This window comes from Notolabrus celidotus, chromosome 18, assembly GCF_009762535.1.
Source record: "Notolabrus celidotus isolate fNotCel1 chromosome 18, fNotCel1.pri, whole genome shotgun sequence".
Taxonomy (NCBI): Eukaryota; Metazoa; Chordata; class Actinopteri; order Labriformes; family Labridae; genus Notolabrus; species Notolabrus celidotus.
In genome coordinates, this window is record NC_048289.1 from 26,288,288 (window position 1) to 26,315,583 (window position 27,296).

Consider the following 27,296-nt stretch of genomic DNA (forward strand, 5'->3'; position numbering starts at 1 on the left):
AACCATGTGTACATCTTTGTTTTTATGCCTTTAAGCACATTTTGTGTTGTGTCTATACATTGTTTTCCCACTTGCAATATAATTTTGACTTAAAAGCTGAGTAAATAAATATAAGATAAGATAAGATATTCCTTTATTCGTCCCACAACTGGGAAATTTAAAGTGTTACAGCAGCAAAGTAGAGAGTGCAAAACAGTATAAAGTAAACGAGAGCATATGAAAGTAATTATTAAATAGTATTAGCAATTAAAAAAGTATGTACAGAACTATATAAGTAAATTTACATATATAATAATATATATAATATTAAATTTGTAGATTGTGCTGTTTTAGTTGTGTCTTGGCAACTTTAATCCACAAACTTAATTCTTTATATAGAAAACTGCTCTGATTCTGCTTGGATGGTCTGTCTCAGTGTCCCGCCCACCTGGATTCTCATTGGCTCCTGTCTTCTTAATAACGTGACAAGAAAATGTATTGAGAAATATATTGTTTTTGAAACCAAATTTTCTATTGGATATTTGCAACAATCAAGGATTTAAACTCTCTGGTCAAATTTCCAATGAGCAGCATTTTCACTCAGATTCACCATGACATTGTTGGATTTACATTTAGAGATTACTTTGGACCATCTCTCTCCTGTGACCAGATGTCTTTGGTCTTCACACCAGCTCGTCTTTTAACCTGATCACGGGTCTGTATGGACACAGACTCACATCCACACAGTCTTCTGACTCAAACAGCACCTCCCTCCCTCCCCGCCCTGTCCCGTCTGCCTCCTTCATTATCAGCTGCATCCTGCTGCCTCTTGCAGGAAGGAATGTGATACAAAGTGCAACACGACACAACCAGAGCTGGGGAAAGCCTTATATCACATACAGTACACAACATAGACCAGGGTTGATTCAACTGGAACTACTTCAGTGAGTCACCCAATGGAAAAACCTCTGCAACTCAGCGTCTCCATACTCCTGTCCAATTTTCTATCAGGCTTTATGAACAGATATTGAAATCTTGATGGCAACCTGTAGAATCCTTGGTATCTTCTTTGACTCTCACCTCAGTTTTGATAAACACATCAATTCTGTTGTCCAGTCATGCTTTCTTCAGTTAAGAAAGTTTCCCCCGTAATATCTATCCATCAAAATCCTAGAAACAGTAACTCATCCAAGTTAGATTTCTGCAGTTCTCTGTACTCCTGTCTCTCACAAAACAACCTCAGTAGTCTTCATCTGATCCAGAACACAGCAGCCAGACTCACAATCACTGGTTCCCAGTCCATTTTAGAATATATTTTAAAATGATGGTGTTAACTTCAATAAATAATACAGTCTGCAGAAATGGGAGAAAGTATGAAAACAAAACCTCACATGCAATAAAATATTTTCCATCGGCCACTGGCAGGTGTGTTTTTGTTTTACACGCCAAACAATTTTTTTACCGGCTATTGGCGGGTGTTAATTTTACGCTGTGTGCAGATAACAGTTCCTTATATGTATTCCATATATATCTCCTTCATTCCCAGCGCCTTTGTACATAGGTAATTATAACTACTCTGTACTTCTGCATATACATTATTATTTTATTTTATTTTATTATATTCTATTGATCTTTATTCTATTGATCTTTATTGCTAAATATCTTATTTTATTCCTTCTTCTATTCATATTTTGACTTTCTTACATACTGTTTATAAGAGCTCTGTAATGACCGAATTTCCCTCCCTGGGATAAATATTAGTAGTATTAGTATTTCTGATTCTGATTCATATCTGATGTTCACACATGCATCTTTGTATATGTGTTTATGCACTGAATATATTTATTTATTCTGAGTTTTTTTAGACGCTAGAAGTCACTTTTGCATACTTAATATTTCATGTTTATAACATTTCTTATATGTCATGGATTGTCTCATTTTTGAGTTCTCTTAATCAGCTTCAGAAACATATTTGAATATTTGTATGTGGTTTTTAAGTGTTAAATATAATGTCTATCTATCTATCTATCTATCTATCTATCTATCTATCTATCTATCTATCTATCTATCTATCTATCTATCTATCTATCTATCTATCTCATTGTTTTTCTGGTGGTGTGAATGACTGAATTTCCCCCCGGGATAAATCATTTTCTGATTCTGACTCTGATAACAAACCCCTCCTCTGTGAAAATAAAAGAGAAAACTCCTCCTGTGCTCGTTCTGAACTTCATCAAATAAAAGTCTTTGATAAATGGAGTGTAACTCCTCGTGTGCTTCATTTCAATTAGTCCCTGTGTTGACATTTCCAGACTATTTACAGAAACGGCTCACTTCAGATGAGCATTAATCTGATTAAAAGCACAATTTATTTAGCTTTCCGTGCTCAATAGAAACCCTTCCTGTTGGGCGCGAGGGCCTGCAGCTGAAGCAGAAGAACCCGGACTCGACGGATGGATGGCCAACAGCTGTGTATATAGAACGAGTACATTTCCTCTCACAGTGAAAAAAAGAAATCCCTGTTTGGGTGAAACACTGAGTCATTGCTCTCACACCATAAACATGTGTGTAAACAGAGTTTGAGTAGTCTTCTGGAAGAGCATAAACAAGTTCTGTAGATCAAATCTATTCTGTGTTATCGTTGTTTAAAATCTCACTGAGCAGACGTTTGATTTATGGCCCTCTTTTAGTCTTATTAGTGGTGTGAATTGGATTACTGTATTAGTTTTCTTAAGTTCCTATAATGTACGTAATTGAGCTCTTAAGTAGGCAATCCCATTTCAATTACACTCAAATGTAGACACTTTTAGGAGATGAACTTCTTTTGCCAAGAAGCTGCTCAGCTTGTGTGGAAATTTGTGACGCTGATCTTATTTCAGGTATGGAACTAGTCGTAAATTATCCCAACATTTCCACGAGTAAATCGGATTTTCACTGGTTGCATGTGTTTCTAAACATGCCGGCCCCATGGAGCATTGTGCGTTTTATTTGGAGAAATTTCAACATCCAGCATAAATTAGAGCAAGTTATTAAATTGATGTGTCGTTAAGTTTATATGCCATGGCTAAAAATAAATATCCTGCAAAAAAATCAGATGAATTTTATCACCACGTTCTGCAGGTCAAGAAACGTAAAGCTGTAATATTGGCAGTAAAGACGTCTCCCCCCTAACTGACAGCTCCCAAACCTCAGTTCATAAACCTGTCTGGAGATTATGTGCACGGCTGAGACGCACAGTCTAACTACTTGGCCAGCTCTGCGATGGAAACATTTTCTGCATGACTGTTTTCTCACTGTTGATGGTGCATTTGAGAGAGAGAGAGCTATATGCACAAGTCGAGGTATGGTTTACACATTTCTGTGAATCAACAATCAGATTCAGATTCAGCAGCCGTTTCTATTTGGTTTCACCGTGGCACGATTGCTTTCCCATGACATGCCCTGAGAATCTATTCAATATGCAAAGTAAATGCATGACTGCATTGGAAGCATAATAAACTGCTTAAATTTAACTAAAAAACCCCAGCTCTGCATCCAAGATTCCAAAAAGGCTGCGTCAGAGTAACCATAGTGCTGCAATTTGGATAATCGGCGAAGATGAAAGCAGACTTTGCGTTTTTACATGCCTTCTAGACTGCTTGCACATTTTTCTAAAAGCACCAATGTCTGGGTGTGTAATTACACACTAAATGCTGTTGTTGTTTTTTTTTTAAAAAAGGAATTGTGTGTCGCTGCACAAACATGAGACCTGACTGAAAATGGGCACATTGAAAAAGGCACGCCCCAGAGCTCAGACGCCACTGACGACAGCAGAGCTATTAGACTAATCAATGGTCTGATCAGGAGCCTGACGTCATGCTGAGAACGTAACGTCTCCACAAGCCCGCTCACTTAATTGTTGAAATAATTTGAAGAGTCTCTGAGTGGTATAATCAGCGCTGCAAAGTTACACAACAGGGCATGTGCATAGTGGGAACTTTCAGTAAAAACCTTCTTGGCCACGTGATATTTCTGACTCATGCGTTGTAAAACAGGTTTACTCAAAAATCAATATAAAATTAAACAAACTGAGAATTTACTAAAAATATCAACAAACCAAAATCACTTCTCTAGTCGATATTAACTTGTATTTCCACAAAAGCGACAAAACTATAAAAAAACAAACAAAGCTACAGTTAGAAAATATGCTGCTCCAAGCACACATTACAGCGCACATGCTCAGTTGCTCCTATTTAGCAGCACCAATTACCTGCAGCATGACAATTAAAGGCACATACACTCGAATTACTCTATGGCTCTTACAACACGTTTAAGGCTCAACTTGCAACTCTACTTTATGCTTATTATGCTTCTACTTCACCACGTAGATGGAAAAATACTTAACAATTCACAACTTTGCGGACTCAAATTTTCAACAACTTTAATTTTAATTTAACATTTTATTACACAACGTTTAGAAGCAGCTATCAAACAGTATTAAAGGGAGTTAAAAGCAGCTCAAGCTTGATCATTAAATATAATAAAACTGAGTGTAACCACCAAAGCCACAAAGCTGTTATACAATACAAAAGAATTAATGAAATACTCACAGAGAGCATTTTTTTGCCTTATAATTCTATTTATTTGATCTTATGTGCATAGGCCTTCTCTTTAGACAATTTCTGATTGTTTGCTTGTCATGTGTCTATAATGGGAAAGTTCAATAAAAATATATTTTTTTAAAAATGGCTTCGAACTCTTAAATGCTCGACTTTGACTTCTTTAGAAGTGTATTTTTATTGTTTGTTTATATCCACAATTCAGCAAACTTCTCAAATAATTCCCTCTGTTGTGTTACCAAAACCTTTGACTTCCTGTATTTATTATTTATAGTTTATTTAATAGGGACAATGCAAATCACACAGTAAAACTTCTGCTTCTTACAAACAGCTGTAGTAACCGATGAGTCCCATATACAGATTATAAATTGCTAGTTTCCGATCCTGTCCCTAGTTCGGCTTAAAGTTTGTTAAAACTAAGAAGAAAAGGCTTCGCACATCAACTCCAAAGGACAGGTGCGTAGGAGAGAAGTGAGAAGAAACTCACAAAACTCAAGTTGCAAGAATCACGCACACTGTCCAACTTGCATATAAACAAAAGTTTAACTGCAACATTTCGGTGCTAGACCGTCATCAGTGCCAAACCTCTCTGATGAAGGTCTAGCACTGAAACTTTTTCTATATGCGAGTTTGCTCAAAGAAGAAAGAAAGATATCAAGGTTACATAGAATAACATGCGTACAATAACAGCTGTGGTAAAATAAAAGAAGACCAGAGGACGAAAATTTACATGAAGGTTAAATCAAATTACAACGAACAGTTTGAGATCATTAATGAAGAGGTAAGTCTTTAAATCTTGTGTTAACTTTGTTTCCATTGGTAGTGTGTTCCACGTTTGAGGACCTTTTATGGACAAAGCCGACTGCTCCAGGGCGGTCTTGCGGTGTGGGATTTTGCAATTGGTACTAGTTGTGCCTCTTGTATTCCTAACGGTATTTCCTGATGTAAGTTTTGCATAAAATGTCTAAGTTTTGCAAACATTTAAAAACCAGTGTCAGGCATTTTTAACTTTTTGATTGAGGTGCTCTTGAAAAGTAGAAGTTTTGAGAGTTGTAATTCTTTGTTTCTTATACTTTCTGAAAGGCTGTCTACAATTCCTTCACTCCGACTCCATAAAATATACACTACCAGTCAAAAGTTTGAACACACCTTCTCATTCATTGGTTTTTATTTATTTTAATTATTTTCAACATTGTAGATTAATACTGAAGACATCAAAACTATGAAATAATCTGGTATTGCCATAATCTGGATTACAACAGTAGTCAAATCGGACTATCCACTGTGTACTAACCCTACCTCTGAACAACACAACTGATGGTCTCAAACACATTAAGAAGGCAAGTCATTCTACAAATGAACTCTTAACAAGGCTCATGCTCATTCAGAACCATTCCAGGAGACCACTTCATGAAGCAGACAGAGAATACCAAGAGTGTGCAAAACTGTCATGAAGGAAAAAGGGGGCTACTTTACAGAATCTAAAATATAAAACATATTCTGCTTTGTTTAACACTTTTTTGTTAATTAAATAATTCCATATGTGTTCTTTCATAGTTTTGATGTCTTCAGTATTAATCTACAGTGTTTCAAATAATTAAAATAAATACAAACCCTTGAATGAGAAGGTGTGTCCAAACTTTTGACTGGTAGTGTACATTATAATACACTTAAAAAGTGGCCATTCTGCATACGAACAGTACTGATACTTCTCATTTCGTCTGCAGGATTTGGAGTTTCCTAGCTATGAGTTTTTTGTACGGTAGTGTTATGACTTTGACTAGAGTAAAGAATCTAATTACAACCACTAAGTGTCGGTTATCTTCTCTGTGTTACTTGATATTTCACTAAAAACGAGACCTACCAGAGACGTCAGGACAATGTAAACACTATCTTGTGAGGGAGAAGCTTGTTTTGGGTTCTCTGCAAAAAAGAGAACTACTTGAAAGTTTCAGAGTTTAATTTAATGTATTTCATGCCTCATTATGCTTCCAGTATGTGTCCCTAATAAGACAGGGTGTGAAGCTATCCGCCCTCTGTGAGGGAATGCTGAGTGTCATCTGTGCCGATCATCTCTGCGGCGTCACAGAGACAGAGAAAAGACACGGGGTGTGATTTGTTAAATGCGCGACACCCCTCCGTATTGTTTCGACAACATGGGGGACATCTGGCAGCAGCAATACAGCCCAGTGTCGAGGTCTCCATCCTCTTTCTCGAGCAGTGAGCTGTGCAGCATTGAAGCACTGCCTGCTCATTCTCATGCTAATAACCCAAAAGGCTGGAGCAGATGTGAAACATTTGGTTCTGTTCTTGTTCACTTGTAAAGAAGTAATGTGCCCCCTTATCATTATTTCACTGTTTTGTTCTTCTGCGTGTCATAAAATGAGAGTTCAGGGTGCAGGGCGTCTTCTTTGGTGGCCTGGATTCAGCTCCATGTGGCCGCCAGCAGTGATGGAGAAATGGTGACACGAGGGTTTTCAAGACCTCAGGAAACATTTCGGCAAACCGGCTGCTTTGTGGGAAAACTTGGGGAAAATGGACGAAACACACTTTGACTACAAAACTACCCAAGTGAGCAGCTTCTGTCTACTTTACTTGGGCATTGATTTTAATGACAACTTGTCTTGTCAATCCTGTTACTTTAGCTTGAATGCATTTAAAGAGAATTACCCCTTGTTTTTATTTTACTTCTTGAGTGCTGCCTTGCTAATATCAAAGAGGATTTTAACCTAAGTAGATGGGACACTTACAGATCAGACGGAGGATTCCTTGGAGTATCCTTCAATGCAAATCATGCGCTACAGACGTCACATGAAGACGATGGTGATAAAGACATATTGAGACGAAACATAAAAGAGGAGGACACTGAAGCAAAGAAAGAAGCCACCGGAAAGTTTAAAGTAAACCAGATGATGTTGCTAACAAGACCGGAGCACTTTCAGAGCGGCAAGGCATTCCCCATCCAACTAGTTTTGCATTCAAGTAGAGCTATTTATCATTATCTTTCATATATTGTTTTAATTTATGTAACAATTTTGATTTATTTACATGGTGTTAGAACATTTTAAGTTTGTATCAGACACATGAAGTGAGGCTGAAACAGCAAGTAGACATATTCTTTAGAGAGTTATTTACAATATTATATTTTAAGTTCATTTCAGAGCCTTTATTTTTTATTTAATTCAATAAAAAAAAGTTTAAAAAAAAAGTTTTTTCTAACACAAGTATATTTACTTCTACTGGAGTTAAAAAAAATGCTTCTACTGTTTGTTTCCACACATAAGTGTCCCAGCATATAGATTTTGACATTCATTTTCAGCATTGTGTGCTTTATATGTCAGTGTATCTGCTTATATTTTCCCTCTACATGTTCATTTGAGTGTTCACAAAAAAAAGATAAAAGCTACTTTAATTATATTGTGGACTGAATTGATAAGATAAATGTGATTAACCATGTGTACATCTTTGTTTTTATGCCTTTAAGCACATTTTGTATTGTGTCTATATATTGCTTTCCCACTTGGAATATAGTTTTGACTTAAAAGCTGAGTAAATAAATATAAGATAAGATAAGATATTCCTTTATTCGTCCCACAACTGGGAAATTTAAAGTGTTACAGCAGCAAAGTAGATGCAAAACAGTATAAAGTAAACAAGAGCATGTAAAAGAGTAATTATTCCAACATAATAAGCAATTAAAAAAGTATGTACAGAACTAAATAAGTTAATTTACATATATATTATAATAAATATAATATTAAATTGTAGATTGTGCTGTTTTAGTTGTGTCTTGGCAACTTTAATCCACAAACTTATTTTTTTTATATCAAACTGCTCTAATTTTGCTTGGATGTTCTGTCCATCAGTGTCCCGCCCACCTGGACTCTCATTGGCTCCTGTCTCCCTCTCTCCTCATCTCATTGGTCAAGAAGCTGCCTGTCAAGAGACCTGACGTGCGAGACAAGTTTACAACTCTATACACGTGCGGCTGGTACATCAGGGCTCGCGGTGGCATCCTCCACAGAACAAGGACGGAGGACACTTTACTACCTGAGTCAAACAGAGAAGTGCGCACTGAAGACTACAGGACCAGTTCTCTTTGTGGCTTTTGTGCGTCCTCACCTGAGTCCAGACCAGCAGGTATTATCTGGCACAGGTGTTACTATATCCACAGCAGCACTCTGTGGATGCAGACTTTCGGTTTCTTCATGGCAAAAGGACTGGGTAATGTGTGCCTAGAATGGCTGTGGCTCCTGCACCGACTACCCAGGGACCGGTATGGCTTTTAGCCGCATCAGTAAACTGGACCCCCCGTCCCGAGGCATCTTCAGGAGAGCGGCGGTCATGCTGGGCTCTCTCCTCACCTCCCTCTTCCTCCTGCACTGCCTCACGGACCGCTGCAGCACGGTGAAGGGGTCCTCCAGCAGGGTCGAGGGGCACTACGAGGAGTTAAGGTCGATTCGGAGTAAAAGACTGCTGTATGAATGGACAGCCGGGTCGGAGCTGACCGGGTACGGGTCTTCCAGGCGCTCCTCAAGGGTCCTGACGGATGAGCGCGTGGAGCAGCCCGAGGAGTCCCTCATGTTGCAGCCTCCGGATTTAGTCGCGTCCAGGAAAGTGTCGCCCAGGTTCGCAGGTAAACTCAGTCCGCTCGGGGAGGGGAGCAAGAAGCTGCCTCAGGCTCTCATCATCGGGGTGAAGAAAGGAGGGACCCGGGCTCTGCTGGAGTTTCTGCGGGTTCATCCGGACATCAGAGCCGTGGGAGCGGAGCCGCACTTCTTTGACAGAAACTATGAGAACGGACTGGAGTGGTACAGGTAAATACATCTATAAATTAATTACTCACTGAGTTAAACTGAGACTCTAAACCAGGGGGGTCCAAACTTTGTTCAAAGAGGGACATATTTGATGTTGTCAGAATACTTTGAGGCCAATGACTCCTACTGAGACTTAGGAATCCTAAAAGTTATATATGAAATATTTATTTAATAACAATTATTTAAAATGTTTTCTCAACAAAACAGTAACTAGGAAGTCTTCAGTTCTCCACAAGCCATGTAAACATTAGCAGACTTTATCTTCTTCTGGAGATAAATGTTTTTCATGTGGGAAAAATATTGTATCATTATTTTCCTATGGCAGGATCACAATCTTGATTTCATCACACTTCATTTTCATGTTGATTTTAAGACTTGTCTGACAGGTGACACTTTTAGAACAAAATTATTATTTTCCTGCATTCTGAACATTTTTTAAGCACCTAATTTTTCCCCTTTTTCCCCTTTTCCTGATTTTGATCTTGTCTTGTGTCCTCTTTTGTGTCTTCTGAACATTTAGGTGTTCATCAAGAACATTTTCACATCATGATAAAAACATTAATTTGAAAAACTGTCAGCTTTAGGAGTTCTTGTGTTTCTTCTTTATTGCCGTCTTGCAGTATCCCCAGTGCTTTGGCTTTAGACAGGTAGTCCATATGAAGCTTTTTGAGACATTTCTGAATTGACTTTAGTTTTGTTTGTGTGCTTGAAAGAAACTGCAAATGTACAGATGATTCAGAATGTGATTCATTTCTTTGCTCTAAATAACACATTTTAAGATGGAAGCTTGGGGCCAAAAATAAATGGACCTTGGGCCGCAATTGGCCCCCGGGCCGTACTTTGGACTTGCCTGCTCTAAACTCTCATGAAGTAACAAAATATATATTAACAGCACAATTCAGCTATATATCTCCCATTTCAGACATAAAATCTTTAGAATATTTGCATTGCAAGTTGTAGAAAGCCTTATACAGTTGTAATCCATATAGTTAATCACAGTTTTCTTGCTTAAACAACAAACTTAATTCATAAATTTGTGAAAAAGAGCAATTATTCTATTTAAATATGGTTAAAATAAGAGTAATTAACTGCTGAAATACAGGTTTTTACCTTTTTTTAGGGCAGGGGTTCTCAAAGTGTGGGTCTGGACCCCCTGGGGGGTCTTGAAACACAAATGGGGGGTCGTGAGATGTCTTCCATAGTGTTTTTTTTTTTTTTAAGTTATCTAAAAATAGAACATTTACCCATTATAGTAGGAAAAAATTGACAAAAATAGAGGCTAAATTTGAAATAAAACCTTGAAAATAGGAAATGTAATGCGTTTTCTGCCTTCCTTTTTTGACTCCTTAGTTTAGGGTTAGTGAACAGTTTATTATCAAAAGCATCAGTAGCAATAGGTTAATTCATAAAGGCACAGGAAACACAGCCACAAGCTCATATAGGTAGGGTAATTTTCTGCAGACCAGCTAAATGAAGCCACATTAAATCACTTTGAGGGACAGTGGGGGTCGCGGGGTGAAACGTTTGGGAACCCCTGCTTTAAGGCTATAGCATATAATTCTTCAAGCCTCTTTTAAACTTCTATATCAGTCGTTAAATTGCCACAGTGATAGATTTTGTTTGTCCAACTTTTTAATCACCCTGATAAAGATGAGTGTACATAACCCAGAAATCTTTACTTAACATCTCAGCCCTTACAGAAGCAGTCTAATTGCTGTTGGATGAAGGAGCACAGTGGACAGCCTGTTGATTTATCACGCTACATTAAGCTGGCCTTCATTAGATCTTATCAGGCTGCTCATTTTGTTGCACATTTCAGGGTTGACTGGCTTTTAGTTGCTTTGGTGAGGGCTATAAGTGAAATGAATTTACAGTTTAAGAGGTGATTGTTGTATTAATATGACAAGGATATATCTACACATTTATAGAATTAAATTATATGTATGTACTGTGTTATGGGTCACTGTACGGTCTGTGAGAAGTATTTAAAAAGTAACTTTTTGAGAACTTTTTATGTGATTTAGTATCTGCAATATATTTTCTCCATTTAACCGAGCCTCTAAACTCTCATGAAGTAACAAAATATATATTAACAGCATATTTTAGCTATATTTCTCCCGTTTCAGACATAAAATCTTTAGAATATTTGCATTGCAAGTTGTAGAAAGCCTTATACAGTTGTAATCCATATAGTTAATCACAGTTTTCTTGATTAAACAACAAACCAAATTCATAAATATGTGAAAAAGAGCAATTATTCTACTTAAATATGGTTAAAATAAGAGTAATTAACTTCTGAAATAAGTTTTTTTGACCTTGTTTGAGAGTATCACGAGTAAATTACGCTTGAAACTTAATTTAGCACACCAAACTTTAAGTACTACTTCTAAAATTGAGACACTTTTTCAGTTTTAATGCTAAAAATCATGAGATGAGTCATCTAAAACCTTTATTTTCCTGAAGTGAGAGTCTCAATTTGCTTTTAAATCGTATCTAATTGGTCTAAAATCTCTTTTATTGAATCAGTCTTAGCGCCCCGTATAAAGACACATTTACTCTCCTCCATATCTTCCTGACTCTTTATGAAGGGAGTCTTCTCTGCTGCGTTTTCTTTGCACATTGAATTTTGTGATTGATATCATCTGTCACAGAGAGTGTGTGTGAGTGAGTGTTGTGTGTTCACATTTCCAGCGGCCTGTGGGGAATAATGTCTCTCTCTCTCTCAGTGGTTCTCTGTCTAATGGGGCATTGCCGACATCGCAGCTCTGTTATTAAGAAGGATTAGGGCCATAATGAAAGGTTACCTGAGTGTCTCTGGAGGTATAATTCACCTTTTGATTGAGTTAACACTACACACACACACAGCACCCTCTAAAAGCCTGGAGACAAAACTTTTACTCTTCCTCTCCAACAACTCCCTCCGTGCCCTTCTCTCTCTCTCCCCCCCTCTCCTCCCCCACAAACACTCTGGCTCTCTCCCATCTCCCACTCACACACCTCCCTCTTTGTGCCTCTCTGAGAGTGAACACTCTCTTTTCCCCATCACTCTTTCACACCCTTCTGTTTACCTATTCATCCATTGTGGGGTTTTATATCCATGAGGGTCCCATCCATCCCGAGGAGTTGCCAAGATTCTCTGGAATTTGGACCGTGCCTCCAAGGACAGACCTTTAGTGCCGGTTCCCCTTAATGCCGTCCATTTAAGGAACACAAGGACCCTTGAAATGAAAAGAGGAATAAATAACTGTTACAACAGCGTGGCCCACTTTGTGGGAGTTCATCTTGTTCGCTCTCCTCGACAACGTCTGAGAGTTTTCTCGTTGATGGTATTCTGCGGAAGCGTTTGATTGAGTTGCATTTATTTAAAGATGTTGGTTTAAGGTCACGTAGAGGTGTTGTTGTGCACTTCAAAAGTTCTTGTTGAAACACGGAAATCAGCCTGATTGCATCGCTAAACTTTGAATTGTTGTCATTCTGTTGTCTTCAAGCAAGAGTTGCGTGGCACTGCTTTGTAGAGATCAAATCCCAGACATGAAAAACCCAGTCCTGTTCACCCTTCAAACTCAATGATGCTGTATTTAAAATAGAAAACTGAACAACATGCTGATGTTTGTCAAATAAGTTGAAGTTAAAATGTTAAAGTTGAGATATAAACTCCCAAATACTTAAAAGAAGATCCACCACAAAGACAGTTACCGGGCACAGATGTGAGAGCAGCCTGAGGATCCCCTTTGCATCGAGGTCCTGCTCATCCTGTCTGGTTCTAATTTGCATAACCACCTGTTCACTACACATTATCCCATACATGGGCGTTTAGTTGATTTTTCGAACCACTTTTAATGCACTTCACTTTTCATTCTGCCTATCAGTTTTATTCTATTCATTTTTCTGTGTCTTGTCTTTGTAAAGCACTTTGTGACTTTAGTCTGTGAAAAGCACTATATGAATACAATTTACTTACTTACTTAATGCTGTAAAGATAAATAAATAAATAAATAAATATACACTACCAGTCAAAAGTTTGGACACACCTTCTCATTCAATGTTTTTTATTTGTTTTAATTATTTCCAACATTGTAGATTAATACTGAAGACATCAAAACTATGATATAATCTGGTTTTGCCATAATCTGGATTACAACAGTAGTCAAATAGGACTATCCATCGTGTGCTAAGCCTACCTCTGAACAACACAACTGATGGTCTCAAACACATTAAGAAGGCAAGTCATTCTACAAATGAACTCTTGACAAGGCTCATGTTAATTAGAAACCATTCCAGGAGACCACTTCATGAAGCAGACTGAGAGAATACCAAGAGTGTGCAAAGCTGTCATGAAGGAAAAAGGGGGCTACTTTACAGAATCTAAAATATAAAACATATTCTGCTTTGTTATTTAATTCCACTTTTGTGTTAATTAAATAATTCCACATGTGTTCTTTTATAGTTTTGATGTCTTCAGTATTAATCTACAGTGTTTCAAATAATTAGAATAAATACAAACCCTTGAATGAGAGGGTGTTTCCAAACTTTTAACTGGTAGTGTATGAATGTTGATGTTTGCAGGATCAGAGGTAAGGTTTGAAAGCTTATATGGTAAGATTGAGTAAAAATCTCCAAAATTATAATAATAAAAAAACAAGTCCAGCCAAACAGGCTTAAAAAAAATAAAAACATTGTCCTTGAAATTAAAAAGTAAATAAAATCTTTTGATTTTTGTTGAAATTCAAGCAATGGTTGCAAGCTAATAAATATGAGTTGAGGAGGACCTTAAAATGCAAAAACATTTCAAACATGCCCTGTCCTTGCTTTAAACTGGCTAAAAGTAATACTAGGCTTTAAAAACAATGATTAAAAAACAGTCCTGATGTTTGGAGAGAAACAGCCCAGGTTTGGAATTGAAAGGGTTTAAGTTGAGTTACAAACTCCTAATTACTTAAAGTACTAAAACCAAAAATAAACAGCTTCACACAGGTCCTGTACAAGCTGAAAATCAACAACACTGTCCCTTTAAATTAAAAAAAGAAAAAATCTGTTGATGCTAGAAACAAGTCCAAGTTTTGAAACTGAGTTAAAGTTGAGAGAACAATTCCCAAATACCAAGAAGGAGCTCCAAACAGCATGTAGCGCCTGAAACCTATTTATATCAACCTCTAAAAAACAAAAGATTGCTGCCAGAAAACAAGACCAGACACAAAAGCTAATGTGCTAAAGATGAGTTACAGATTTCCTAATATGACTAAACAGCATTAAATGTCACACACATGCTTTAAACTAAAAAATAAAGTTTATACTTTTAGGAAACAATTCCAGATTTCCTGTGACTGATCAGCGAGTCCAATTAGCCTGAATTATGGGATTCCTTTCATTAGCAACAGTGAAAACTTCAAAATGTAGACGCTTCCATCTCAGGAGACTCTTTGTTTATTGTCAAGGCCGATATGTGTCCTCAGCATGAATCACTCGTCTCCGTCCCTGTGGGAACATGTGGAACAAACTTTTAACACCTCTAAGCTCTTAATGTGACGTGGCAGCATCTCCAGCCCTCCTTTTTCCCAGCTCTTTTCAGACTTAAACTTGTCTGCCTTGTTATGGGAATTTCCATCAAAACCTGCCCCTGAAGTCGCACACCACCCAAAGCTATGATGCAAAAATCTGTAATTTATTGAGAAGGATAAAAGTGGCCGTCCTGACAGCTCGCCTGTCGCAGCATGAAACATTGGTAGCTTTAAACTTTTAGCTTCACTTTCATGTGTCCAAAGACTCCAAACAGTCGGGTAAAAGTCTGTCATAACACACGCTTATATTCAGATCTTGACATCTTTACATTTTCAGATGTCACTGAGTGTTTCAGGGTTGCTCAGGATGATTTCAGCTCTCTGAATTCTTCCCTTTTCATGCACTTCTGTCCCGAGACTTTAAGGCCCTTTGTTGAACAGGAAACCAACACCCGACCCAATCGCCCGCTCACTCAGTGTTACATTTCACGACACATTTCTCAGCGGTGTATCCGTATAATCACATACAACCTATTAGGCTTTTGTTGTGGAAATGGACACTCAGAGTGAACAAGGAGGTCAAGCACAAACACTGTGGACTAAAGCAGAGGTCCATGCCACAGAGCAGTCAGTATTATGTTTTTGGTCTACTTGGGTTACTGACCGCACAGCTTTCACCTGTCTAGACCAAGCCGCGGGTCCTATTTGAAGTCTGCAGACCGGTTGGATTAGCCTTCACCAGATCCCTTAATGGGTTAATTATCCTTCATAAAACATGTCTGACCTGTTAAACACGAGGGCAACGTGCCACCATCACTGACACTTGTATATTTATGTAGATGCAGACAAACGTGTCATTACTAAACGAACAAAGACACTAACTTGTTCCTGTTATGGACACATGAAGATAACAAACAGATGCTTTGAAGTAGAGCTGGGCGATATGGAAAATATTTCATATCAGTCGATATCATTTCATTTAAATTTTTCAGATTTTTCCTCCTGAGTGAAAGTTGAAGACGGTTTTTAGTTTGTATCTGGATTTAGTTTCTGATAAGCTTCTTGAATCCCTCATTTCTGACCTTGCTAACAGGAAGCAGGACTTTTGTGTAAGATGAGATTTTTGTGAAGTTGTAGTTTGTTGATTCTTATTTTTCTCAGGTTGTGGTAATTTGCATAATTCCAGTTACATTTACAACGAAGAAATATCAAATTGTATTCCGTGTATCAGTTTAGTAGAGCAGGGGTTCCCAAACTTTACCTTGCCAAGGCCTCCCAAACAGCACTAGCTTCTGGCCGTGGACCCCCTTTGAAAACCCACAGACAATGCTTCAATATATGTAAAGAAACATGAACTTTTATAATGTATTTTCATACTTTCATTCACTTTTCAATAATTAGTACATTTGTTTAGCATAGGAAGTTATTAACAAACAATTTTTTTCCATTCCCTCCAATTTTCTGAGGCCTTCCTAGTCCCCCTGGCGGCCCCCCAGGAGACCATGGTACCCACTTTGAAAACCACTGTAGTACAGTACTGTTTTTGAATTGTGCAATCCCCCTTAAGATTACTAAGGGTTGCGTCCGGAGTGATATTGTTTCCCACAGTGCAGTGAATGCATCACGGTTATCATGTTCGAAATGCACAGCAGAAGTTGTCTCTGAGCTCTTTCTTTCCCCACATCCTAAAAGTAAATTTAACGAAGTGTATTTAGTTAATAGTTAACGCCGAGTTGACACAGTGTCAGACTAACGACTCTCCTTTGAGCTGGTAGGTTTTAAGTTGTCTTCAGTGTCACTGTCGCTCATTTCAGTGTGTTTACATTCGGCTCCAAACATCTTTAAGCCCCGCCTACCTCTCACCCTGCGACATGATTGGCTGTTCAATGCAGTCTTCTTCTCCTGACTAATGTTGGGTGGCAACTGGCATTTAAGGCTCATTAGCGCCCCCTTCCTTTCCAGTGGTTGGGGGGTGTAATAACAGGTTTATTTATATTGAATTTTTATGGAACATTTGTTATATTTATATTGAGAAAATTATATTAGATTAGTTACCTTCCTCCATCGAATTATCGCCCAGCCCTAGTTACAGAGCTTATATATAAATAAATCTTTTGTGTAAACTTGATAAAAGGGTCCAGATTCTGCTTTGGTGTTTCTCTTTGAGTATGCCCAACTTAAAACAATGTGAAAGCAAATGAAAAGAGTGTGCTCAGTTAGAAGAAAGATGAAAAGTCACATTAAATTAGGGGGTTCTTTCTTCATAACGCTGGCTGTATTTAAAAGGAAGCTCTCTGGAATAAAAAGGGTTCTTGATCATAAAAAGTGACCCAGCAGGGAGAGCGGTCGGGTTGATCTGATCTGTTTCTGTACCATGCGGTAGTCTGGGAGGCAAGGCAGGCAGCTTCAGTCGTGGAAACCAGATTAAGATCCATGTATAAATGTGAGCTTGGTGTAATAATGTGTGCTCTGTCAGACTTTGAACACTATGAATGCCATTTTCCCTCCATTAGTGACTAGTGAGCATTTTGCCTTCATCAAGCTAGTTGCCATTTTGACAGCTTTCCTGTCACAGCAGGCGACCAAGTTTCATTTCTTAACACAACCCTGTTAAGTAGAGAGAGGGGAAGAAAAACTGCCCGAGTCACATTTGTCAGGTTTGATGGTGAGAAGCTGTTGAATTCACAAGGTTTGAAATGACGCCCAGCTTTCAAGTTTCTGATTTTTTGGCGGTGTTTCGAGTCGATGTCAGTGAAGTGGGTGGCACAGTTTTACACTCTGGCCTTGTTTGCTGCTGCTTTGACGTTTTACTTGTTATTGTGAGTGTGGAGAGGGTTTTGGAGAAGCAGTGGAAAGCATGACATAACTCTGAGAGGGAGAGGCTGAGTGTTAAGAGTGAAGAAAAGCTGTTCACTTATCTTATTGGACAGTAAATGTGTTTTAACATCCCACTGAAGTGTTGAGCTTTTGTTTCTTTACTGATCCTCAAAGTCAATGGAACATTGGGAAGTTGTCACATGTGTACAATGTTTCTCCTTCATGTTGTCATGGCAAAACCACATACCAGCAAGAGGCCAGATTTAACAGTGACCCCTGTGTATATGGGTGTGTGTGCGCTATGTGCCCATATTTATGTGAACATGCAAACTGTAACCCCCTCCAGTGGACTTTTGGCTGTCGTTGACGCCCTTGGATGTGATTCAGCCTGGACTACAGAAATTACAATTTAAATTGCCAGCCTGTTATTCCATTAAAGTTGGTATTTTAAATTGATAGTTCAATATTTTCTGGCTAAATTAAAGTTGCTTTTTTTACTTTGAAATAATAGTCAAATATTGTATTTTATTTTGTGATACATTTTGTCTTTAAACAACTAAATTATATCAGTTTCTTTTATTTTTTGAAGTGTATTTAAGTCTTTACTTCCCACTTTGTCTGGATCAAACTTTATATTTTTTAATCAAAAATGTTATTTAATCAGTAAAACCTCATTAGGATAAAGAATCTCTGCCCAGATCAGCAGCAGCACATTCCAACAAAGTTACAGACAGCAACACAAAATTCTAAAATGTGACAACATATCAGGGATCACTTAACAGAAAATCATCAGTCAGAGCATCTACAAGCTGATGCATCTTCCTCTAACGCCTTCAATCTGCTTTCAAAAGCATTTAAAGAGACAAGCTCACTGCCAAGAAGTTGGTTGCTATGAAGTGGAAACACCTGGATAGGCGGTCATGACGGTCAAGAGCAGGATCCTCACTTTCCTAGATATAGTTTACTTAGAGCTTTCCTCTACTTGGATGATTACAGTTAAGGAGTGTAATATTCAAATGTGGGCTTCAATTGCTGACAAACTTAAAGAACAGATCTAGCCTCTCTTAGGATCTGTGTCGTGGTCTGATGCAGCTGGTGGACTCACTTTGTTCTGGGGTGGGTTTTTATTTATTTTTATTTTCTATTATTTATTTTATTTCATTTATTTATGTATTTATTTATTTATTTATTTTTGTTTTATTTCATTTTTATTTTATTTCATTTTATTTATTATTTATTTTTATTTTATTTTATGTTTGTGTACATTCAATTTGTGTACCTACTTGCTACTGCTAATGTGATTACAATCTACACTATGTTATTTTTCTAAAATTTTAGTAAAAAGATCTGATTAAAAAAAAAAGAGAGAGAAGCTCACTTTAATCCAAACGCATATCCAAAACTCTTTTTTCAGTAGCTTGAAGTATTTTTAAATGAATAAAATCAGGAAGCAAGTTAAGAACTGCCTTATAAATAAGGAAATGTAATGTAGTCTACTGTATACTATCGCTTAAAACACTTATACATATATAAAACAACTTATAAATACATCATGCAGAAATTTAACATGCATAATATTTCCCTTGTGTTGAGTTTTTTGTGTGCAAACCCTGAAATATGTATCTCCCTGGTCTCTTTATTGAGATTCTGAAAGGAGTCATTTGTTTCAGCATTTCTCTGAGGCACAGAGAAACAAGATTCTTAAAACAGGTTTTCATCTAAGTGTTCCCCTGGTTGCTTCAGCCTGATTTGACGCTACTCTGGAAAACACAACGCAGAAATGAAGTGTTTTTAAATCTACATAGAAAAGGCTATGAAGCACACATTAGTCATTATTAAACAGAAAGCTGGAATAAGATTTGTTCTAGAAGGGAGAGGTTTTATTAATTGAGATGAGATTCCCAGTTTAGGAAACCTGGAGGTCTACGTTCAATCTTTCAAGAAGGTGGATTTCAGAATAAAACCTCTCTGTCTGGAGAACTCATTGCATGTGTAATAATAAACCGAGCTACAAATTGCAAGTAGAAAAAGTAACTCAAATTCTTATCTTTTGGCATCTGATGATGTGAAAACTAAAATTAAATTAGTCTTTTTACTTCATGGTGTACTTTGTGCGTCTGTTTTTCCATCGGCACACTTAGGAAACAGTTTTTCGGATGGCAGGTGTCGTTCAGAGGACTGGTGGAGGTGGGTGTAGGGGTCACGTTTGGGGTTTCAGAGAGCACACACACAGCGGACGTAACGTGATCACCATCCTGAGCATGAGCCCGGAGCTGCCTTAGGATTGTGAAAGTGATTATCGGGGAGTATAATTGTAAAACCAGGACCCTCACCCCCTGCTGTAGGCATGCAACCCACCCATGGCTGTACCCCCCCCTCCTTGCCAACTCCTTGACCTCTGCCACCCCCACAGACATCTTTGCGTGCCCTCAGCAGCTGACCCTTGGAGGCCCAATGCGAGGGAGGCTGATAGAAGCAAAGGGGACTATCCAAAGTAGTGCCTGTCAGCAGCTGCCCTCTGGCATCCTGGGAATCTGCCCCCCGATGGGTGAGTGAGGACAGGCAGCAGGTGCAGGGGCGCTCTGCAGACACCACCTGGATCTCCACCAGGCGCTCACACCTGATGTATTCACCTGACACACCTAAAATAAGAGCTGTTTGTTGACTGCTTGAAACCCAGCAATGAAGAAGCCAAAAGGTTTACTTCATACAAATAGTTCAGGCCTCAGGGATCAGGAACTCCAGGGGCTTTGATGAGCATGTGCAGAAAGGGAGATTGATTGATCACAGTCAGGAGGGTCACCCACAGGCCTGCCTGAGATTTTGCCACCCTTAGAGTTCACAGTGCCAGCAGATGGTACTGTAACTTTAAGATCAGGTTACATTGTTTCTAGGATTCAGTTGTTTGTTCACTTTTGGGTTTTTGTGTACACTAGTCAGGAACCTGTTTGACCTCGTTGAATACAAGGCGCGTTGAGCTCAGCAGCTGTCGGTCTTTTACGAGGTATTAGCCCTTACATTAGAAGCTTTTATTCTGGGATTCAGATTTCAAAAGAGAGCGTGAGGTTGCTTTTTTAATGCCTGAAGAGAAATACTGGAGATATTCTGATAAGGGTAGCAGTATTTGGAATACCTCTGATACCATCTAAGTGAAGATATCATGTATCAGCTTTTGGTATGCAAGTCTACTCACTGATCAAATAACATAGAAAACAAACATGGAAAAAAGCTGCATCAAAGTGCAAGAACTGATGTATTCTGGATGCCAGAGGGAATAACTGTTTTAAAAGGGCAAAATAGACTTTAAATTACTTCTGTGTAAAGCAAGTGTACTCCTCATGACTGAAGTCAGGGGGGGTGAAAGATGGAGGGACACGTAGAGATGGGCGATATTGAATAAGATGTTATCACGATAACATCAGTCGATAGATAGATATTAAATCATTATTTCATTTTCAATTTAAAGGCAGATTTTTGCTCCTGAGGGAAAGTTAATGAAACCAGATTGTTTTTTAGCTTGTGTCCGGGATTTAGTTCTCTGATCAGCTTCTTGAATCCATCATTTTTGACAGTGCTAACAGGAAGCAGATCTTTTGTGTGAGATGAGATTTTTGTGAAGATTCTTATTTTTCTCAGCTTGAGATAATTTGCATGCTTTGATTTAAATTTACATCAAAGATATATGAAGTTGTATACTGTGTATCAGTTATCGAGTTATCGCCCAGCCCTAGGGACACGGCTATCGTCCGGAACAAAGTGGCTCAAAAGTAAGCCAATTGAACAAACAAATAAGACAGAGTTATGATGCTGAATTTAAGGTAATGTTTGTGCAGCAGAGACAAGCAGCCAAGAAATATGGTGACACAGAGTGTAATATCTGAAAGATGCTAACAGTCAGAGAAATCTAACCATTGTTCTCTAAGTGGCTCGCTTTCAAGACACTGACAGGAGAGTGTGCATGCCCATTATACAGGCTGTCATCCAGCTCAAAGCCTTAAGGATTGCCATAGAGGTTACATGTTTTTTTTCCTTTGAGAAAGATAGCCTGATAACTAGTTAAATACACGTTATCATGAAATTTGTGGTTTAATGGTAAAAACAGAACTTCATTTACATGCAATTGTACTTTAATTTGATTTAAATATGACATTTAAGTCTAAAGATATTGAAAGTACTGTTTTATTAAAATGGTGTTAAAAACTTTTTTCAGGATTATTTATTAATGAAATGTTGTCTTTAGAAAATCAAGATTTGGTCTATATTTTTCCCAAAATGTTTGTATTTAAAAATAAGGAAAAAAATAATGTTTTCTGATTTTCTAAAAACGTATCTTGAAAATTGGGGTTGTCTTTTAATCAGTCGTCCCTATACTCTAATCAATGCAGTATTAAATCATGCAACAATTGCAACAGTGAATTGCCAGCAGAGACTGTACTGTGAGTCAATACTAAACTGAATAGAGCTGTTTCAAGTTAAGTCAGTGTCCTCTGATGCTTAGAGGCTGCGAGCTGAGCATAGACTGTATAATAAATGGACATAGTATCTGTGATGTCACCCATATGTTTCTGAGCGTTTTGAAGCCAATCGTCGGCAGGCGCCATATTGGAAATGCTGAACAGAACCAAACTTCGTCTGAGCTGGTGTGAGATAAAGAGGCGGGCCTTTAGCCTTTTCGCTAACAACTACAGGGTGCCCGCCTGTCAATCAAGTCAGCTATGCCCTTATTTGGGCAAAACTTGTGAGTTTAATATCTTCAAAAATACAGAGTTATAAAAAATACACCCCTCTTACAGTGTGTGCCGATAGAGAAATGAGCTCTTCAGATGGAAGCCGTTTTTTGAACCAGGCTGTAAACATGTTTATTTTTGCTGCAAAGATCGTCTTCTTTGAATTTGTGTGTATGTGGTTTCCGGTGTTTCTGCAGCCAGCCTCAAGTGGACGCTCGATGAACTGCAGTTTTTAGCACTTTCGCATGGGCTTCATATTTTAAGACCGGAGGTTGCCTCTGAAGCTGAGCTACCATTATTTTTTTTTTAGTCTGCATGTAGAAAATCTGCATTTTTTAAGGTAGATATGCATCCAAGGAATCATCAAAGCAAAGGGTACACTTGATTTGAAATCAGTGTCCCTGTGATGCCTTGTGGCCATCACAAGGGAAAGGATGAGTTAAAAGAGCTCCTCTATTAGGAATTATTATTAATAATGGATTTATTTATAATCTCCAGTTAAGATTTACTGTCAAACTAAATAATAGATAGTTTTTTGGCACTGATGCCATCTAAGACTTTAAACTGAGCCAGGCCATCCATGGATGAGAGCCATATCACATCCGTACAGTGTTCAGACTGTATAGGATCAGATTTTAATATTTGCCAATCTGCAAATTAAGGTGTAAGAAATGCTACCTGGAAAAAATGGTAAAGAAAAATGAACACCTCCACCAAAAACACCACCCTGCAGAGCTTTGAGGCACTATAATCGTTTCTATCATGTTATCCTCTGAAGCTGGGAGGTGTGACCTTTCAAAGATATATAGCCTTAAGTCTGCTCGATGTTCCATTTTCAGGTGAAATACCTGAAGCCCTTTACCCGTTATTGGTTTTCAAGCAATGCCCATGAATGTCAGTGATGTTTATTTCCACTGAACTCCACTGAAACCTGCCAGGTAATGTTTTCTAACATCACAGCGGCTCTGCCTGCCGGCGCTTTACAAGTAGTATGACTGAAATGAAAAGAGAAAGAATCATGTTTGCAATTTTCTTCCAGTGCTTTATTTCTGTTCCTCTATGCTTTCGTTTTTTGCTCTTTGGCAGCCCAAGGTTGATGGAAGTTAAGTGTTATCCTTCCACAAACAAAGAGAGACTGTAACCCTATCATTTGGCGCTGGAGAGTCAAGGGGGTTACTCTACACTTTTCAAGCTCGCTTTCATAAAAGTGAGCTATACAAACCACAAGAAACACGCTCCCGAATTCATGCATATCAAGACTTTTGGAGGATTTGCCAGGGTGCTTTAGGATTTGAGAAAGATGCAGCCAAACCCTTGTTATTTGGGCACAGAAGGGCTTGGTAAATGATGTATGGATGGAGCATGTATGCATTACAGCCCTCAGTGGTGCGGATTGGCAGGGTAAACCAACGCCTCAGCTTGATGGATCTCTCTTTCCCATCTCACAGGCAACAGCTTTATCACAGGACAGGGAGCGCTCCATATTTTCCAGCGGAGAGTAAAAGACAGAGACAGAGGGAGAGAGGGAGAACCAGAGGTACAGAAAGCCTGGGAACCAATAAAAAAAAAGGAAGCCTTCCCCTCCTGGGTCCCCCATTTTCCGTTCGAGCTGTTGTGTTTTCTTTCAAACACTTACGCCACACTTTCATTTTCTTTCTGCCCCGTATTTCATTTCCATGTATTTAGACAAAGGTTAAGTGTTTACAACTATGGGAAGTCCAAGGTTCATCTCTCCAGCCGTTTACTTCCACGCACTCAGCAGGAAACTCTTTCAAGGGTCGTTTTGAGGCTTACAGGCCAAACACTGGATTGTCCCTCTCTCTCTGCTTCTGCCGCTCTAAGGCATGGACTCTTTCGCTCTTGCCATGTGTGCTGTCTGCAGCTGCCTGTGTGGCGATAGGATGGCACCAAACGTCCTTTTTGTCTTGCTCCATCGGGGCTTGGCCTGTGCCAGTCGCCTTGGCAGTGCCCGAATTACAGACATGAGCAGAGGCAATGCCAGACGGCACCTCAGGCACAACCTCTATTTGACTGCCCAACCTCTGTTTCTGTGCAAAACACTGAATGAAACTGCAGCTAAGCATGGGGTGCAAACTGTGTGTGTGGCTTTTGGAGTCTATCTAAATTGAAGGATTGGCATTTTTCTGGCACTGCGGACAAAGAGGCCAACACATTTTTTCCCTCAGATGTTTTTTTTTTCCAGCTTTCAGCACTTCTACATCCAGCATATTGTGTGTATTCCTGCTAGATTATGAACAAAGAGTCGCACGGTAGCGCCGAGGGAAATAAAACATGCTGAAGATTAGGGTTTGGCAGTACTTAAGACCATGACCAGAAATCCTGCACAATTTTGTAAAATAGCTAATAATGGAGGTGCTGAATGGAGGGGGAATGACAGAGTGGCATTTAATCTGCACTGAGAGCTGTTTTATTCAAACAGGAGCAGCAGCAGAAGTATTGAATGTGCTGTTTTGAACAGCTACCTGTTTCCTCGAGTAGAAGTCCAGCTGTGCAAACAAATGCTTTAATAAAATCTATTGTAGTTTGTATTTGAACGGTTGCACAGCACAAAAGAGCCATTCAAAACCATTATTACTTGGTTTCTCTTTTTAAATGATCAATTAAGATGCATCAGAAATGTAGTATGACCTCCCTGACTGCAGGTTTATTCCACCAGACTTCTTTTAATCCCTCTGCTCTGTTTTTAATTTCCTCTAAGATTTAATCCATTCAGAGAAAAGATGGTTGACGTCTATAACTAACCACCATTGAATGCTAGGCTGCTTGATTAAAGAGAGGAATGTGTTAGAAAATGAGTTTGCCACCCCGGACCCGTTTATTGATAGATGGAGTGCAACAGCACAGCCTGCTTCTTTTTACATAAAGATGGAAGAGGGTGATAAAGGGTCTGTGTAGTGCGCAGGCCGTGATTGATAAGCCCACAGAGGAGTGCAAGGAAGCCACCCAGTAATTCAATTAATCTTAACCTGAACACTAGTAATTGCTACAGTAACTCGGTCTGACTGTACATTAGACAGGAGGGAGATTGCTGTCACAGGAACATGTCCAGTTAATAGAAAGAGGAAGGAACATCCTCGCTGCTATAGAGCTCCTTTTTTTTTTTTTCATTATTATCCTTTCTCCTAAAGATGAAGATTTGCATGTTAATGAGAAGAGCAGGGAACAGATTTTCCTCATGTGTGGACCAGCATGAGAGACGTCAGGGATAAATCATGGCAGGGAGAAATTACGGATGCAAAATCTCAGGGAAGCTTTTCGCTGCTTTCTGAAGACGTTCTCACAATAAAGTTATGTAATCATCTGCAAAGAAATGTCATGTGTATGGATAGTCCTACTTCTTTAAAATACATTAATTCTCTCTTTTGCCTATGTGAAATAAAGTCGATCCATACCACTCTCTTATCTGTCGGTTAAGTTCTAAGCTACAGCCAGCAGCTGGTTAGCTTAGCTTAGCATTAGGACTGGAATGAGGAACTATTTCTTGGCCTTACTACAATAGTATTTGTGTGGATTAAAAACGAGATATAGTGAATGAAAGATGAGAATTAGGTGTGCTAGAAGGACGAATAAACTGTATAAAAGAAATGAACGTAGCCTCAAGGGTTAAGAAGTGAAAACAGTGGTGAAGCAACGCCAGTTAAACCAGACACAGCCTTAGGTTTCCCTAAGTGTGGGTCAGGACCCCCTGGGGGAGGTCGCAAGACACAAATGGCGGGTTGTGAGATGTCTTCCAGAATTTTTTTTTAAGTTATCTAAAAATAGTACATTTTACCCATTATGGTAAAGAATATCGACAAAAGCAGTAGCTAACCTTGAAATAAAACCTTGAAAATAGAAAACGTAATAAGTTTTCTGCCTTTCTTTGTTTCCAGATGACTCCTAAGTTTAGGGTTAGTGAACAGTTAATTATCAAAAACATCAGTAGCAGTAGGTTAATTCATAAAGACACAGGAAAAACAGACACATGCTCATATAGGGAGGCTAATTTTCTGCGGATGAGCTAAATGAAGCCACATTAAATCACTTTGAGGAACAGTGGGGGTCACAGGCTGAAAAGTTTGGGAACCCCTTCTCTAGATCAAAATACTTCCAAACTGAGCCACACAATGATCAATCAATCTTTATTTGTATAGTGCCAAATCACAACAAACGTTATCTCAAGACGCTTTTACAAACATAGCAGGTCCACTCTATACTAAAAAGACAAAGACCCAACATCAAGACAGGATAAGACTCAGTTTTATCTCATCTTAATCCACCATGAGCATTGCACCTCGCAGTATTTAGCAAGTTACAGCGGCGAGGACAAACTTCTATTAACAGGCAGAAACCTTGAGCAGAACCAAACTCATGTTAGACAGCCATATGCCTGGACCGAATAAGATGCCATCTGTGCTTGTTTACATCTGGGTAGTAGAGCATTAAAGCATTACGGCAGTGGCCATTAACCAGAGCTACAGTCCCAGGTAGTTGCGAGTGGCTGCGCTGTATGTACAGCTCAGGCATATGACCGCAGTTTGGGCCTCTGATAATAAAACTATTAATAATACATTTCACCAACAAGAAATTTGGGGCTGACAATATTTAATCATGTAGTCAACTTTATGCGTACATTCCTTTGATAGCACAACCCTCTTGGTGAGGTGACTTTTTCCCAAAAAACAAGACTAGGATGTTCCTTGGAGCAACACTAGAGACTTAATAATAGTCCTTAGTAAACCACTAGGTGTTGTCATGGTCAGTAACAACACCAGGTGGGCAGTTTCTCAGGTTTCTTTATGCTAAGCTGGGCTAACTGTCCCTGTGTTGTTGACACAAGAGTAGTATTGTTCTCATCCA

General features: G+C 38.7%; 1 protein-coding gene across 1 annotated transcript in view; it reads left to right on the forward strand.

Annotated features, from left to right (window-relative positions):
• Positions 1–8,553: 8,553 nt before the first annotated feature.
• LOC117830591 (heparan sulfate glucosamine 3-O-sulfotransferase 3A1-like) overlaps positions 8,554–27,296 on the forward strand; it is a 51,534-nt gene continuing 32,791 nt past the window's right edge. The window contains exon 1 of the mRNA XM_034708797.1: positions 8,554–9,394. Within this exon, the coding sequence (XP_034564688.1) occupies positions 8,856–9,394 (539 nt within the window). The 5' untranslated portion in view covers positions 8,554–8,855. The remainder of the gene's footprint in view (positions 9,395–27,296) is intronic.